Source organism: Narcine bancroftii, chromosome 14 (assembly GCF_036971445.1).
Source record: "Narcine bancroftii isolate sNarBan1 chromosome 14, sNarBan1.hap1, whole genome shotgun sequence".
In the NCBI taxonomy this organism is placed as follows: Eukaryota; Metazoa; Chordata; class Chondrichthyes; order Torpediniformes; family Narcinidae; genus Narcine; species Narcine bancroftii.
In genome coordinates this window covers 34,441,813-34,460,215 of record NC_091482.1, presented here as the reverse complement: position 1 = coordinate 34,460,215, position 18,403 = coordinate 34,441,813, and the positions used below count along the sequence as shown (strand labels likewise).

The window sequence follows — 18,403 nt, the reverse complement described above, 5'->3', positions numbered from 1 at the left end:
AGTCTCTAGCAGTCTGCAGCCTGGTGTGAGTCCTTTGACCACAGCCTTCATGGGTTCCTCACCTCAAGTCAGTAACAGCCTGTGTGTTATTCAGCCACAAAATCCCTGAGTGATTGCTGCCAATGGTCACTGACCCATGGGTTGTCTCCTCTGTTTTTCCTTCTCAAACGGGGGTATTCTCCCTGTTTTCTGGTACCTTGTGCCAGTCCTCAGCTTCCCTGGAGTCTGCAACCCCTCAAGGCTGGCTGCTGCCGAACATAGGCACCACTAATCTTAGGTCCAGACCCCTCGGTTGCAGGATTTTAAAATAAACCTCCATCTGCTCCTTTAATAGGCCATTTAAAGTCTATATGGAGCTGGAATAATGGGAAATGGTAAGTAAGAAAACATACACTCTCTGTGGATGAGAAAATCCTTCCTCAGCTCCCCTCTAACGGCTCTTAGACTGTACTCCCTGCAGTTCAGAAGAATGAAGGGAGACCCCATAGAAGCATTTCAAATGTTAAAAGGCCTGAATAGAGTAAATGTGGCAAAATTGTTTCCCATAGTAGGAGAGACAAGAGAGCACAACTTCAGGATTGAAGGACATCCATTTAAATCATAGTCCCAGCGGAATTTCTTTAGCCAGAGAATGGCAAATCTCTGGAATGTCCTACCACGGGCAGCTGTAGTGGCCAAGCCATTGGGTGTATTAAGGCAGAGATTAACAAGTATCTGAACAATCAGGGTATCAAAGATGATGAGAAGGCAGGGAAGTGGGAGAATGAATGACCTCATATGGAATGGCAAAGCAGACTATGGGCTGAATGGCCTATTTCTGCTCCTATATGTATGGTCTTAACGTATATGTATACCCTCAGGTTTTAGATACATTTGCTAAATTGAAACATTTCCTTCCACCCTATCTATGTCCCTCATAATTCCTGGATACCTCAGTCAGGTACCTCTCTTAGCAACACCCACTCACACAAAAACACTCAGCCTTTCCAATTTCTCCTCATAACAGAAATTCTGCATGCTAAAGCCACATCATTCTGAAAGTCCCTCTTCACCTTGACAGTGCCATCTCATCATTCTTGCATTTCACCATCCAGAACTGTACACAGAACTCCCGTGTGACCTATCCAATGCTTTATAAATTTGTCGCATAACCTCCTCATGACCCAGCTCATGAAGGCAAGTGTCCATATACTTCTTTATCACTTTATCAGCCTATAGTGCCACCTCTAGGGATTGTTAAAGCTTGTACACCTAGCTCCTCACTATTCTCCATGGCCCTATGATTCACAGTCCATAGGTAAAATAATGTTGAGTAAATGTTTCTGCTAGAATTCTAAAAACAAAAGTGGGAGGTTTAGATAAGATCAAAGTGAATACATTTAGTGTTTAGAAAGCATGATTTGAGGTTTGGCACATAGAAATACCATGTGCGTAACATGGTATATGAAGCACACTGATCTAGAGGTTGTAGGTAGGTGAAGTACTGAGGCTAATGGACAATTAAAGGATGCATTTGGCACTCCATTAAGCTTCTTTTCTCCCAATAATAGCCTCATAGGTATTCTCAATACATGTCTGGAGGGTCTTCAGGGGCTCAGCAGGCAATCAATAACATGGTTAACATGCAGAATTCATTAGAATGATCAGGTTTTCTAAATCAGGCATTTGGCCAGCACCGCTATTAGCAAACATAACATGATCACACATCTTAATCCCTGCAACCTTTTTTTGTGGGTGTGTGAGTGGAGGAATTATCCAATTTACAAATAATTTCCTACATAATTATACTTACATCTCCAATTGATTTGTATTTATGGTGAACAATTCCAGTTTCACAGTCAATGATGCAAACTGAATCTCCTCCACATACAGCCACATTTCGCGATGATTGCACCTGAACATCTAATTCAAACATTAATTAAATGATTTATGCAAAACAAATTATTCCCCCAAGTACTTCTGCTCAATTTTTATTCTAAAAATTAAGACTGAAAAATAACCCATAAATATTGAAAAGAATGATGAATATTCTCCAATAACTTACATTTTGAAAGTTAAAAGGTAATTTTAAATTACCTGCAAGAGCATTTGTGAAGAAAATCCTGAAATTTCTCATTTAACCATCTCAAAGACCAGTAAAGATCATCCATCGGACAAACATGCACACTCATATTACATTTGCATCTAGTGATATTCTCAATAGTCTAGTGATGCAGTTGTAATCTCAACAAGCTTTAGAATGTCTTTGCCTGAGAAATCTGTAGCAGTTGTGATTTGTATTGTTCAATAATACTCTATTTTTAAATATAAAAGTGTGGCAGCTAACCACAAGGCAGGCAGGGCAGCCAGCCAAAATGACGCCGTCAGGGGGTTTTCCTTCCTTCCAGCTGGTTGTGTGTTATTGCAGGAGCAGAGTAGCTGCTCCTACAATTGGTGACCCTGACAGGTTCAAACGACTTTGAACCCATCATGAGTGAGCCTGGGATCAGCGCTATAGCTGTAAAACTGCCTGAATTCTGGGTTCAGGAGCCGGAGACCTGGTTCAGCCACGTGGAGGCTCAGTTTCACCTCCACCAGATTTCGTCTGACATGACCAAATTCTACCATGTGGTCGCTGCCCTGGACCAGGCCACCGCCAGATGTGTGCTGCACCTTGTTCAGCACCCACCCTCCGAGGACAAGTACGAAACCATCAAACGAGTGCTTACCGGGTCCCTCGAACTATCCAGACACCAGCATGCCACTTGGGTACTGCACCTCAACGCCCTGGGAGACAGGTCCCCAATGGAGCTGATGGACGAGATGCTCGCGCTCATGGGTGAGCACACCAACTGCCCACTCCGAGCACATCTTCCTTGATCATATGCCCGGGGACATGCGGCCGCTGCTAGTCCAGGAGAGCTTCACCGACCTGAGGAAGGTCACCCAGAAGGTCCAAGAGCTATGGCTCGCACGATTCCCGGAGGGCTCAGTGGTCCAGTAGGTCACAAGGCACAGGCACGACCATGCCAAGCCTGCACCTAGCGCTGCTGTAGAGCACCCAGCCCCTGCAGGGGCCCCCAAGAGAATAACCAAATCCACAGCATCCGCTCCAGGCCTCTGCTTCTACCACCAGTGCTGGGGAGCCAAGTCTCGAAAGTGTCGTCAGCCCTGCTCATTCCAGGGAAACGAACAGCCTGCCCACTGTTAATGGCTGCGGCGGCTGGCCAACAACACAGCCTCCTCTACCTGTGGGACTCAGTCAGCAGCCGGCGGTTCGTCGTTGACATTGGAGCCTAGATCGGCATCATCCTGGCCACAGCTGTTGAGTCCAGGAACCGACCTCGTGGACCTCCCCTCTGTGCGGTCAACGCAACAGCAATCCGGACGTATGGAGACAAAACAGTCCGCTTCCAGATCGGCCAACGAAATTTCACGTGGAGGTTCACCGTCTTGTCCCTCCTGACTGCCATCCTGGGTGCAGACTTCCTCCTCGCACACGGGCTTTTGCTGGACATACAAGGTAGGCACCTGGTGAACGGCTGTACCTTCCAGGCTCTTTGCCTCGATGCCTCCCACTCAGAGCAACCGCAGATAGCCACGATCAGCATGCCCCGAAACAAGTTCCAGCGAATCCTGGTCGAGTTCCCGACACTCCTCAAGCCACAGTTCGCTGCCTCGCCGCGCCACGGGGTGTTCCACCACATCCCCACCCAGGGCCAAGGCACACCATCTCCCGCCTGACAAGCTCCAGGTAGCGATGCAGGAGTTTCCATACCTGTTGGAGCTGGGGATCATTCGGTCGTCTGACAGCCCATGGGCCTCACCACTCCACCTGGTCCCGAAAACCTCCGGCAGCTGGTGTCCCTGCGAGACTATTGACAGCTCAACGAGGCAACCGTTCCTGACCATTAACCCATCCCTCACATCCATGAGTTTACGGCCAACCTGCACGGTGCAAGGGTTTTCTCCAAGGTGCGCGGATATCACCAGATCCCAGTGCACCCTGAGGACAAACCCAAGACAGCCATCATCACCCCCTTTGGCTTGTTCGAATTCCTGCGCATGTTGTTCAGGCTCGTGAACGCCACTCAGACCCTCCAGCGCCTCATGGACTCTGTGGGCAGGGACTTGGATATCATCTTTATTTATTTGGATGACATCCTCGTCGCCAGCAAGGACCGGGTGCAACACAAGGCCCACCTACGTGCCCTTTTCTCCTGGCTAGCCGACTGGCCTTACCATCAACCCGGCCAAGTGCCAGTTCGGGAAAGAGTCCATGCAGTTCCTGGGCCACGCCCACCGCTGCGAAGGTCACCGCTATCAGGGAGTTCCCACACCCGGACAGCCTCAAGGGGCTGCAGGAATTTACAGGTATGGTCAACTTTTACAACCGCTTCATCCCGGGAGCTGTGTGCATCATGCAGCCGCTGTTCGCCCTCATGGCAGCCAAGAACAAAACACTTGCTTGGAACCCAGAAGCCTGCACCGCATTTGAGGCCACCAAGGATGGCCTTGCGAAAGCCACCATGCTCGCCCACCCGCACATGGACCTGCATATGACACTCTGCCACAGTCATTGGTGCCATCCTGGAGCAGCAAGTGAATGGGGATTGGAAGCTGCTGGCATTCTTCAGCCACCTGCTCCGCCTGCCAGAACGCAAGTATAGTGCCTTCGACCGCGAGTTATTGGGCATGTATCTAGCGGTGCGGCATTTCCACTATTTTTTGGAGGGAAGGACTTTTACCATCTTCACCAACCACAAACCCCTCACCCAGGTGCTTGTGATGGCAAAGGATCCCTGGTCGGCCCGCCAGCAGCATCACCTCTCCTTCGTGTCAGAATTTACCACCGTCATTCGGCACAAGGCGGGGAAGGACAATGTGGTTGCTGAAACACTCTTGTGACCAGCCATCTGCGCGCTGACGCCCAGCCTTGACTTCGACTAGCTCGCCTGGGTCCAGATGTCTGATGAGGAAGAAGAGGGCCTTCAAGACTGCCATTACGGGCCTGCGGTTCCGAGACCTCCCGACTCCGAGCGGCGAAAGCACCATCCTGTGAGATGTCTCCTTGGGCACCCTGCAGCCAGTGGTTCCCCAGCAGTGGTGCAGGCAGGTCTTCCGTCGCATCCACAACCTTTCACATCCATCCATCAGGTCCACGGTCCAGATGGTGGCAGAATGGTTCGTATGGCATGGGCAGCGGAAGCAGATCGCGGGCTGGGCCAGAAGATGCACCCATTGCCAAATATCCAAGGTGCACAGGCACACCAGGGCGCCCGTACAGGAGTTTTGGCACGTCCGGGAATGGTTCAGCCACATTCACGTGGACATCGTTGGGCCCTTACCGGTTTCCCAGGGCAACTGTTACCTGTTTACGGTGGTGGACCACACCACTCGATGGCCCGAGGCGGTCCCGATGCCAGACACCTCCACCGACTCCAGATCCCAAGCACTGTTGCATGGTTGGGTCGTCCGGTTCGGCGTCCCAGGTGACCTCACCAGTTCACATCTGCGATCTGAGCACAGCTCGCCAACAGGTTGGGGATCCAGCTACATCGCACAATGGCCTGCCACCTGCAGGCCAATGGACTGGTCGAACGTCTGCACCGCCACCTTAAGTCGCCACTCATGGCCCGCCTCACTGGTCCCGACTGGGCGGACGAACTGCCTTGGGTGCTCCTGGGCATCCGCTCCACTCCCAAGGAAGATCTTCAAGCATCATCAGCTGAGCTGGTCTACAGTACGCCGCTGGCACTACCTGGTGAGTTTGTCAACGCACCTCACAAACCCCAGCGGTTACCGTACGTACTACTTCCTCACCTCAGGGCACGCTTGGACTTGTTTGAATCCCCACCGCCGCCCAGGCATGACACCCGCCTGTCTCACGTGCCCGGCGAACTGCTTTCCGTAGAGTACATATTCGCTTGGCGGGGCCCGACCGCGGAACCTCTGCAGCGACCGTACGAGGGGCCGTACAGGGTTGTACCGCATTCCGGCTCGACATTCATGCTGAACATTGGCGGCATGCAGGAGCTGTTTACCATGGACAGGCTGAAGCCAGAGCACCTCGATCCCACTAAGCCCATGGTCATTGCCCAGCCCAAGAAGCGAGCCCACCCGTCAAAAAAGGACATTGGCACCGGTTCTGGAGGTGGGGGATTGTGTGGCGGCTCACCACGAGGCAGGCGAACCGGCCCCGCTTGTAAGCCACGTGGCAAGGTAGCCGGGCAAAATGACGCCGTCAGGGGTTTCCTTTCCTTCCAGCACGGGGCTCAGAAACCCACACTGGGGGACCATGTGATGCCCGGGAGACATCAGCGCCCTCCAGCGCGGTTCTCAGCCAGGTCCAGGCTGGGAGTATAAGTGCAGCCCAGCAGCCTGCAATAAAGGAGTCTGTTCACTGAGCTCAACCCATCTAATTGTGTGTGTTATTGCAGGAGCAGAGTAGCTGCCACTACAAAAAATTACAAAATTGTCTTTTTGGCTGGTTTGCCACCTTCAGGAGTGCAGTATTTTTCAGTCCATTGGACACTAACAAAAAGGAACTCAACAGCCACAATAAAGAAACCAGGCTTTCTGAGGATCACAAGTCAGGGACCTGGAGTCCTCACTGGGACTCAAACACCCCTCTCTGTAATTAGAATCTTGACTTCTGAAGAAAGATCACAGTCTGTCTGTCAATACTAAAAGTTAAGCATTGTCACGCTGACCACTGGTGCACCTCAGGACTGTGTGCTCAGCCTGCTCCTGTTCATGCTACTGACCAACAACTGCATCACCAGATTCAGCTCCAACAGCGTCATCAGATTTGCAGATGACACAACATTAGGAGGACTCATCAACTACAATGACGAAACACACTACAGAACAGAGGTGGAAAATCTCCTGGTATAGTGCGAAAGCACCAACCCAAGTCTCAATGTTAAAAAGATCAAGGAAATTATCGTAGACTTCAGGAGGACAAGTGAGCTATGACCTACCATGGACACAACATCTCCTCACTTGTCAGGAAGGTGCAATGACGACTGCACTTCATCAGAAGACTGAAGCGGGCAAGGCTACTGGCCACTATTATGCCAACCGTCTGCAGGAGCTACACCAAGAGCAAAGTTACACACAAAAGTCTGCAGACACTGTGGTTGAAATAAAAACATAATGCTGGAGAAACTCAGCAGGACTAACTGTGTAATTTATTCTTCTTCTTCTTTGGCTTGGCTTCGCGGACGAAGATTTATGGAGGGGGTAAATGTCCACGTCAGCTGCAGGCTTGTTTGTGGCTGACAAGTCCAATGCGGGACAGGCAGACACGGTTGTAGCGGTTGCAGGGGAAAATTGGTTGGTTGGGGTTGGGGTTGGGTGTTGGGTTTTTCCTCCTTTGCCTTTTGTCAGTGAGGTGGGCTCTGCGGTCTTCTTCAAAGGAGCTTGCTGCCCGCCGAACTGTGAGGCGCCAAGATGCACGGTTTGAGGCGAGATCAGCCCACTGGCGGTGGTCAATGTGGCAGGCACCAAGAGATTTCTTTAGGCAGTCCTTGTACCTTTTCTTTGGTGCACCTCTGTCACGGTGGCCAGTGGAGAGCTCGCCATATAACACGATCTTGGGAAGGCGATGGTCCTCCATTCTGGAGACGTGACCCACCCAGCGCAGCTGGATCTTCAGCAGCGTGGACTCGATGCTGTAATTTATATAGCTAAGATAAAGATACATAACCAACATTTTGAGCTTGAGCCCTTCATCAAGGTATGGAAATTGTTCACTCTGCTACCATCAGGAAAAAGGTACAGGAGCCTGAAGGTGAGCACTCAGCACTCAGCAACACAAGGACAGCTCCTTCCCCTCTGCCATCAGATTTCCAAATGAACCATGAACCACAAACACTGCTTCACTTTATCTTTGTCTTTCACCATTTTTATTTATTTTGAAATGTGGTTTATGGAAACGTTTGCACTGTGATGAATGGTGAGTGGAGATTTTGGCTCAGAAACTTCGGTGAGAAAAGGCAGAGACTAAGGTAAGACTCTGTTGAAAGTTTATCATTAGTTATTCTTTGACCTTGTACTAGTGCCAAGATAGAATAATAAGAATGGTAAAAGGATTAATGAGGCATTCATCTTGTGAGATGTGAGAATTCTGGGAGATTTGCCATCTCCCTGATTGCTACATCTGCACAGTGCATCAAGATTCAGCTCCTTACTGGAACTCGACATGCAACTCGATAACCTTCTTACTGACATAGGAGAATGAGGACTTCATAGATAGGAGCTACAGGGAGGTAGTTACACCTTCAGGAGGCATGGTCACCGTCAAGGGTGGGAAAGGTAAGGCAAGCAGGCAGGAAGTGCAGGATACCCCTGTGGCCATTACCCTGAATAATAAATATACCCCTTTGAATACTGTTGGGGAGGGTGACTTTCTAAAGGAAAGCCACAGTAACCTGGCCTTTGGCCTTGTGGCTCAGAAGGGAAGGAGGGTGAAAAGGGGATTCAACAGTTAGAGAAGCAGACTGGAGATTCTACAGATAAGAGACATCTGGTAGTCTGTGGCTTCCCAGATGCCAAGGTCAGGAACTTCTTGGATTGGGTCCATGGCATCCTGAAAAGGGAGGGTGAGTACCCAGAAGCTGGAAAAGGGATGAGACTGTGAAAAGAGAATACAGGAAACTATGTAGGATGCTGAAAGACAGGACCTCAAAGGTTGCAATCTCAGGAATGCTGCCTGTGTGATGGGTCAGTGAGGGCAGGAATAGGATGATATGCCATATACATGTGTGGCAGTATATATGGTGCAGTGGACAGAGTTTCATTTTTCTGGATCACTGGGATCTCTTCTGGGGAAGGTACAATCTGTACAAAAAGGAGGACAGGTGACACCTGAACTGGAAGAGGACCAATATTCTGATGGAGAGATTCACTAGAGGGTTTAAACTAGTTTGGCAGGGGGATGGGAAACAGAATGATAGGACATAGAAAAAAAGCAGATGAAGGTTGATGAAATGGGTCATGAGATTGTGAGGAAGGATAAAGGAGGGAGCATAAACGTACTTTCACTCAGAAAACATGCACATGCATATAACGTGCAGAAAATCATGAATTGAGTAAAAATATTTTCATATAATGCACACTTGCATACTCCAAGCAGGTATAGTATTCAACATTCCAACTCACAAGAGCAATTTGCATTTACTTGGGACATGAGACAAAACATAGTCCCGCAGTTAATCTCCCGTGATTTGCCATTCAACTTCCCCCCAAAGGTCTCATTCGCCCATTATATAGAATATCCTCCTGCAACACATTAACAAACTTTGGCAAGGGAGGGGGCGTGGCAAGATGGCGTAGGGAACAGACCTTCCAGACCTCTCCTGACTCTGATTTATTGTTTTGTCTTTAAGTGCCCGTTAAAGTTCTTTTAAAAGTTTATAAATAATAAGAGGTGTTGGATTAGTGCCTAATGGTTTATATGCAAAAAAAAAGGTAAAAGAAAATATCAACAGACTGTTAAAAAACTACATTTTCCGAAATTGTCTGAGCCTACTTGTTTACAAGAAGCCAGGACTCAGCGTAGAATGGATCCAGAAGAGGACGTGCAGAGTTCGGCATTGAAGCTTCGTTTTAAGCCAGTGAGGCTCTCTGAAGGTCGCACTCAACAGCTTTCAGAACAAGGGGCTGGAAGGGTGCCAGTGTTTCGCATGGTGGCCACTGCAGGTGTGGTTGCTGAGGCTTTGACAGTTGAATCAGCTGGGGCGCCACCAGCTGGAGAGTTAAAGAGTTGTCATTCGACTGCTATAGTGGTGGCGCTGCAAAATGCATCTTCAATTACAACGGTTTTTCCAGACATCGATTCAGAGAAGATGATTAAAGAGATTTGGCTTAAAGATAACCCTGATGGAGGAGTCACGTGATGGAGTAGTGGCCAGACGGTGAACTCCAGCCCTCTCCAGAAAAGTCGAAAAAACAAAGGAAAACACAAAGGCACAAAAATAAAAATTAAAGTAAAGCGAGTATAAAGGTGGAAAGAAGATGGCGACGAAAAAAGAAAAATCAAAACCAACGGTAAGAAGAGAGGAAGAGACGACAACGGAAGAAGAAGGAGAAGGACTTACCTGTTCGAAGAGGCCCGCGGTGGAGAGAGAAACCCGCTCCCTCAGGTCGGTACAAAGTGGACTACAAAAATGGCTCGCTGAGTCGAGTAAAAGTGCGCAACCGCGCATGCAAAAAAACACACTGACGGGAGGGGTGACCAGCTGGGGAGTCGATCTCCACAGCCGGCAATGACAGCTGCAGAACACCTGCAGCAAGAGGAGAACATAGAAGACAACGAAAACAAGAAAGAAGAGAAGAAAAAGAAAACAAAGAAACAACAGATGGCCAACCCAGAGGAAGAAGAAGAGGAAGAGGAAGAGTACAGTGAAATAGAAGAAGAAGAGAAAGGCAAGACAAAGGATATACTTTCTCTTATTAAAGAATACATGGAGTCATTTAAAGAATGGCAAGCACAAGAATTTAATGATTTAAGAAGAAGAAGAAACAATACAGAAGAGAAAATGAATAAAATAGATATGACCTTAACAGAAATGGGAAAGAAAATGGACAAGGTGGAAGAACTAGAAGCAGCAGTAGAAATGGAGGTAGAAGACTTAAAAAAGAAATTAGAGGAATCTAATAAAAAAGTTAAAGAGACACAAGAACTGTTAGCTCAGAAAATAGATATAATGGAAAATTATAACAGAAGAAATAACATAAAGATACTGGGCCTTAAGGAAGATGAAGAAGGCAAGAATATGAGAGAGTTTATAAAAGATTGGACACCTAGGATCCTAGGATGTCCAGAACTACAGCAAGAAATGGAAATAGAAAGGGCACATAGAGCATTGGCCTTTAAACCACAACCACAACAAAAGCCAAGATCTATTTTAGTAAAATTCCTAAGATATACTTCAAGAGAAAAGGTACTGGAGAAAACAATGGAAAAAGGAAGAGAGGGCAACAAGCCACTGGAGTACAAAGGGCAAAAAATCTTCATTTATCCAGATATAAGTTTTGAACTCCTGAAGAAGAGAAAGGAGTTCAATACAGCAAAGGCGATTTTATGGAAGAAAGGGTATAAATTTATACTAAAGCATCCAGCGGTATTGAAAATATTTATTCCAGGACAGCAAAACAGACTATTCTCGGATCCAGAGGAAGCACGAAAATTTGCAGAACAATTACAAAATAGACTGAGAGATGAAGACGTGTAACGACAGTACAAAAGACTGCGAACTAAAAAGACACATAAGTTTTGAACTCCTAAAGAAGTCCTAAAGAAGAGTTCAATACATCGAAAACGATCTTATGGAAAAAAACTATTCTCGCATCCAGAGGAAGCAAGGAAATTTGCAGAACAACTACAAAACAAACAGAGAGATGAAGACATGTAATAAGAGTAAAAATGACCACGATTTATATGTATGTGGGTAAAGAGGTATATGTGTGTATATGTATAATGTGCATACATGAATGTATCCGAATTTAGAGGAAAATATAGATAGTGTAGACAAGAATTAATAAGGGAAGGAAATGGAATAGAGGGAATAAGGAGGGAATTAAAAGAGTGACCTTTGTTACATATGAAAAGTGAAATCTTTTCTGGGGGGGCTGGGTGGGGAGGAGTTGCGGTCACTGCAAAATCAGCTGACGCTTGCGAGTGTATTCGCAAATCCAAATGGAGAGGGGAAATGTGGTTGTCCGACAAGGGATAAAGGACAACTCAGGAGGGGAAGGGGGGATTGGGGCTAAAGAAGTTTTAAATAGGAGAATAAGGAAAATGTTTGATGTTTTAGGAATGTTGTCTTATAAAGGGTTCAAAACAAGAAAACAGAAATGGATAAGAAGGAAAGGTAATGATCGAGAAACGGAAAGGGAAGATAAACAAAGTATAAAATGGCTACGTTGAACTATATGACTTTAAATATTAATGGAATACATAACCAAATTAAAAGGAAGAAACTGCTAAATTTACTGAAAAAAGAAAAAATTGATATAGCATTTGTGCAAGAAACACATTTAACTGAATTGGAGCACAAGAAATTAAAGAGAGACTGGGTAGGACACGTAACAGCAGCATCGTATAATTCAAAAGCAAGAGGAGTAGCTATATTAATTAGTAAAAATGTGCCATTTAAAATAGAAGTGGAAATAATAGATCCAGCAGGGAGATATGTAATGATAAAATGTCAGATATATTCGGAGTTTTGGAATCTACTCAATGTATATTCACCTAACGAAGAATATCAAAAGTTTATGCAAGATATCTTTTTGAAGATAGCAGATACGCAAGGGAACATATTAATAGGAGGGGATTTCAACCTGAATTTGGATTCAAATATGGACAAAACTGGGAAAAAAATTAACAGAAAGAACAAAGTAACCAAATTTATAATTAAATCGATTGAAGAAATGAAACTTTTGGATATATGGAGGAAACAACACCCAAAGGAAAAGGAGTATTCATATTACTCGGCTAGACATAAAACATATTCAAGAATAGACCTATTTTTGTTATCAGCTCGTATGCAAGATAGAGTAAAAAAAACAGAATATAAAGCTAGAATACTATCGGACCATTCACCCTTAATATTGACAGTAAAGTTAGAGGACATCCCTCCAAGAATGTATAGATGGAGATTAAACCCCATGTTACTTAAAAGGCAGGATTTTAGAGAATTTATTGAACGACAAATTAAAATGTACTTTGAAATAAATACGAAATTAGTGAAAGATAAGTTTATACTATGGGATGCAATGATGAAGAAGGACTATAATCAGGAAACAGAGCAGTTGGAAAGGGAAATAGTAAATATAGAAAAAGAATTAGCAATGAAGGAAGATACAACTAAAAGAAGAGAATTGGCGGATAAAAAAATAAAATATGAAACACTACAAAGATATAAGGTGGAGAAGAATATAATGAAGACAAAACAGAAATATTATGAACGAGGTGAAAAAAAGCACAAAATCCTAGCATGGCAGCTTAAGACAGAACAAGCTAAGAAAATGGTATTGGCATCAAGGAAAAAAGACAAACAAATTACATATAATCCAAAAGAAATTAAGGAAAACTTTAGAGAATTCTATGAACAATTATACCGAACTGAAAACGAAGGGAAAGAAGGGAAAATAGATGAATTTCTAACTAAAATTGAACTACCAAAACTACAAATAGAGGAACAAAATAAATTAACAGAGCCATTTGGAATAGTAGAAATACAAGAGATAATAAAAAAATTACCAAATAATAAGACACCAGGAGAGGATGGATTCCCAATAGAATTTTATAAAACATTTAAAGACTTATTAATTCCGCCCCTCCTGGAAGTAATAAACCAGATTGATAAAACACAAAGCTTACCAGATTCATGTAAAACAGCAATAATTACAGTAATACTAAAGCAAGGGAAAGATCCACTCACACCAGCGTCATATAGACCAATATCTTTACTTAACACAGATTATAAAATAGCTAAACTATTAGCAAACAGATTAGCAGAGTATGTACCGAAAATGGTAAATCTAGACCAAACTGGATTTATCAAAAAAAGACGCACAACAGACAATATTTGTAAATTTATTAACTTAATTCATTCAGTAGAAGGGAATAAAGCACCAACAGTAGCAGTTGCTTTAGACGCAGAGAAGGCCTTTGACAGAGTAGAATGGAATTATTTGTTCAAAGTATTGCAAAAATTCAGTTAACCGGAGAAGTATATTAATTGGATTAAAGCATTATATAAGGGACCATAGCGAAAGTGACAGTAAATGGACATGTATCAAAGCAATTTAACTTAAGCAGGTCAACACGACAGGGATGCCCACTATCACCTTTATTGTTTGTGTTAGCTATAGAACCACTAGCAGAATTGATAAGGACAGAAAATAATATAAAAGGGATAAAAATAAAAGACAAGGAATATAAAATCAGTTTATTTGCGGATGATTTTATAGTATACTTAACAGAACCAGAACTATCAATAAAAGAATTATATAAGAAATTGAAGGAATATGGAGAAGTGTCGACGTAAATAAAAGTGAAGCAATGCCTATGAATAATGCAGATTTCTCAAAATTTAAGAAGGAATCACCATTTAGATGGCAAATGCAAGCAATAAGATACCTAGGTGTACAAATAAACAAAAATCTCGGCCAACTATATAAACTCAATTATTATCCACTAATGAAAAAATTACAGGACGATTTAGAGCATTGGAAATATTTACCACTAACACTAATAGGAAGGATAAACTGTATTAAAATGAAAATTTTTCCAAGGATATTATACCTATTTCAGGCATTGCCAATACAACTGACAGAGAAATTCTTCAAGGAGTTAAAGAAAATAATAAGGAAATTTTTATGGAAAGGGGGGAAACCGAGGATAGCACTACATAAATTAACAGAATGGTATAAACAAGGAGGCTTACAACTGCCAAACTTTAAAAATTATTACAGAGCCGCTCAATTAAGATACCGATCAGATTTTTATCAAACAAGGGAAAAGCCAGATTGGACTAGGTTAGAATTAGATAAAATAGGGGAAAAGATACCTGAACACATATTATATAAATGGGATGAAAAATTGGTACAACATAGAAGTTCTCCAGTATTACATCATCTACTTAATATTTGGAAGAAGATTCATATAGAAAGAAATAAAACAAATTATCAATTGCCAAAACTAATATTGACGCAAAACAAGTTACTCCCTTTTACAATAGATAACCTTTCCTTTAGAGAATGGGAGAAAAAAGAGATTAAAAGAATAGAAAATCGTTTTTCAGGAAATAGATTCTTATCCTTTGAACAAATGAAAGATAAATACAATATAACTCAAGATACAGCGCTGGCATCTTACCAGTTGAGATCCTACTTGAAGGATAAATTAGGAAGCAGTTTGAGTAACTTTGAATATGTGATTACAGATACAATGATAATCAAAAGATTTATAACAAATATGTATATTAAACTGCAAGAAAAGGAGAATGAGGAAACAAATGGTAAAACTAAACAAAAATGGGAACAAGATTTAAATATAAAGATAAAAAAGGAAACATGGGAGAAATTATGCTCTGGAACGATGAGAAATACAATAAATACGAGGTTACGTATGATACAATATAACTGGATACACAGGCTATACATTATACCTCAAAAGTTAAATAAATGGGACCCAACAGTATCTGATAGATGTTTCGATGTAAAAAAGAAATGGGGACAACAATTCATGCAATCTGGACATGTGAGAAAGTAGAAAAATTTTGGGAAGATCTCAATCAGATATTAAATAAAATAACAGAAAACAATATACCAAAGAATCCAGAGATCTTCCTCCTAAGTAACATAAAAAACAAAGAATTTGGAATTGATTTGGAGGATGCACCAAAAAGATTTGTTAAGATAGCTCTAGCCGTAGCAAAAAAATGTATTATGTCAACCTGGAAATTGGAAGATAATTTGAAAATACAACAATGGTATATAGAAATGAATAAATGTATTCCATTAGAAAAAATAACATATAATTTAAGAAATAATATTGAAATATTCGAACAAATATGGGAGCCTTACATTGAACACAATAGCGAAAACCTACCGGGGACAATCATTACCTAAGTTAACGGAAGGAAAAGGAAATGAAAAGAATGGACTCAGTGGAATTTCTGGTGTATTTTTATTGAATGACAACATTGTCTGACTGGTTTAATGTATCCTAGATTTTATACCTTAAATGGACGGGAGGGGGGAGGTAGGGAGGGTGGGATGGGAGGAGGGAGGGGGGGGGGGAGAAAATGGCACTGTATATGTGTGAAAAGGAAAAAGTGTGTATCATGGTTAATGCGATTTATGGTGTGAAAAATAAAAAATTTTTAAAAATTTTAAAAAAGATAACCCTGATCTTCAGTCTCCTGGCATTGCTGGGGGGACTTTGAGAGGGATTTTTATACGAAGTTAAACTGCTAGAAAAGATACTAAATTAAGGGAAGGGACAGAAGATCCCGTGGTCTCTAAGGAACAGCAAGACCCCATTATGCCTGAATCTACTTCTGTTGAAATGTCTGTCAAGGATCTTGAAGATAAGATATATTCTGTATCGAGTCACTTAGCTAATTTTGTGAACCAATTTCCAAGATTAATGCGATGGCGGAAGTCATTAATGGAGCTTTTAAGCTTGAAACCATTGAAAGATTTGAAATGTGTGATCAAGGTTTAGTCGATGCACAGGATCAACTGCAAGATGAAAATAGAATAATTGAAACATTGCAGATCCAAAATAAAAATTTAGCAAAAAAGGTTGATTATTTGGAGAATCAATCTAGACGGAACAACGTGAAAATTGTTGGTTTGCTAGAAGGCAAAGAAGGACCAGATCCAAGAAAATTTTTTACTGAATGGATTCCATGAGTGTTAGGACAGGATAAATTCCCTGAAGGTTTAATACTGGAACGTGCTTATAGAGTTTTAAGAAGAAAATCTTTTTCAGGACAGAATCCAAGATCTGTTTTGATCCGTTGTTTAAACTATTGTGACAGAGAGACAATTTTACGTACGGCTATTAGAAATGCCCAGCAAAATAGATCTCCTTTGATGGTTCAGAATAATCCTGTTTTCTTCTATCAAGATTTGAGTCAAGAAATTATGTTTCAACGACGCAAATTTAATTCTGTGAAAGAACGGTTGTGGAAAAAAAGACATAAGGGAACATTCAGGTATTCTGCAGTACTGAAGATTTTTTAGAATGGAAATTAGCCAAAGTTCTTTGACAATCCTAAAGAGGTTATGGACTTTGCTCAGTCTCTACCAATCATGCAGTTTCAGTAACGATGTAGTCCTTCAAGGTCTCCAAAGAGAGTAGAGATGTAAGGTGGGATCCAGTTTTTTAAAAGAAATGGAAGCAATAGTGACCGAAGTGGTAACGTTGATTTAAAAAAATAAATCTTTTATCTTTTTTTTGGGAAGAGTTTAAATAGTTTAAATAATGATGATAGTTTAATGAAATGGGAGTTGGGAGAGGGAACTGGGTGGGCACACCCAATATTTTGGGGGAGTTACCGCTTTGGGCGGTTTAAACAGGAGGAGGTAGTTGTGACCTCCGTCCTGTTTTTTTTTTCTTTTTAATTTTTGGTTTTAAGAAGTGAAGGTTTTTTTAATTATTATTATTTTTTTAATAAATAATTTTTTTTTAACTCTTTTTGTTTTCTGATTGTAATTGAGAGGGAATTAGGAGGTTTTTTTCTCTCCTTTTTTTTTATCTTTTTTGGGGGGGGTTTTCTCTTTTTTCTTTCTTTTTTAAGAGGATGATGTAACAGAAGATAATAAGTCAAAAATTGAGGATGTTGAATTAGATGAAGAGAAAGATGAGGGGAAAGGTGATAAGAATAAAAAGAAGAAAATTAAGTACAAATACATTGAGGGAGAAGAGTTTAATAAAATTAAGTTAATTTCGATAGAGAATTTTGAAGATGTTATAAATGAAGAATATGGAGAATTTTATAAGAGTTTGAACTTTTTTCTTTTTTTTTCTTTTTTATATAAGGGGAGGGGAAGGGAATAAAAAGTTTATCTGATTGTTTTTCTAAGGGATGTTTTTGTTCTCTCGATGAATAATAAAGGAAACTTGGTATTAATGGAAATTCTGTATTTATGTATTATTAATTATGATTTTTTTGAATAACAGATATGTGGTTCATATATGATTTTAATATTTGAACTTAGTTTTAAAGTGGATTTAATTTGTTAAATACATGTATTATGTTTGATTTAAATATATGTTTAAGGGTATTATTTTAGTATTGATATTTTTTTTGTTGTTAGTAATTTTTTTGTTGTTAAGTTTTATCCTTTTTTTGTAAGTGGGGTTTTTTCTATTTTATTTACAATATTGTTAATTAATTCTTCACTCTTTATTTTGGGGGGGAAGGTTGGATTAATTTTAAATTAGATGATTAATGTTGTGTTATAATTATTGGGGGGGTTAATTTGTGTAGTTTAATGATGTAGTATTCTAATTTTTATTATCTTTTTTTTATTATTTCTTTAAATGTAATTATTATTTTATTCATGTCATAAAATTTTAAATAAAGTTTAAAAAAAACCCAAACTTTGGAGAGGAATCAATTACATACAAAGACGAGCTTCAGAGTTAAGCAGGATTTTAATTCTATCATGATTTTAAAAGCCTTTCTTTAAAAGAAACCTTATCTTGTTAATCTCCACCTTCAGGGGACAGATCTGGGCAATTAACACTGATAAGGCGCAGTGCCCCAGCCAGAATATCCTGTTTCTCGAAATACCATGGAACTCAGGTCAAAGAGATATTTCCAAAATCACAATTTTGAACTTTGCCTTTTTGTATGTACCCAGTTCCCACGCTCGCTATAAATTGTGCACGTTC

At 41.8% G+C, this 18,403-nt stretch overlaps 1 protein-coding gene across 1 annotated transcript in view; it reads right to left on the bottom strand.

Moving 5' to 3' along the window:
- The window catches only part of lrwd1 (leucine-rich repeats and WD repeat domain containing 1), a 77,470-nt gene that overhangs the window by 19,462 nt on the left and 39,605 nt on the right, over positions 1 to 18,403 (bottom strand). Inside the window, exon 9 of the mRNA XM_069910541.1 lies at positions 1,793 to 1,902. Coding sequence (XP_069766642.1) covers positions 1,793 to 1,902 — 110 coding nt within the window. The remainder of the gene's footprint in view (positions 1 to 1,792; positions 1,903 to 18,403) is intronic.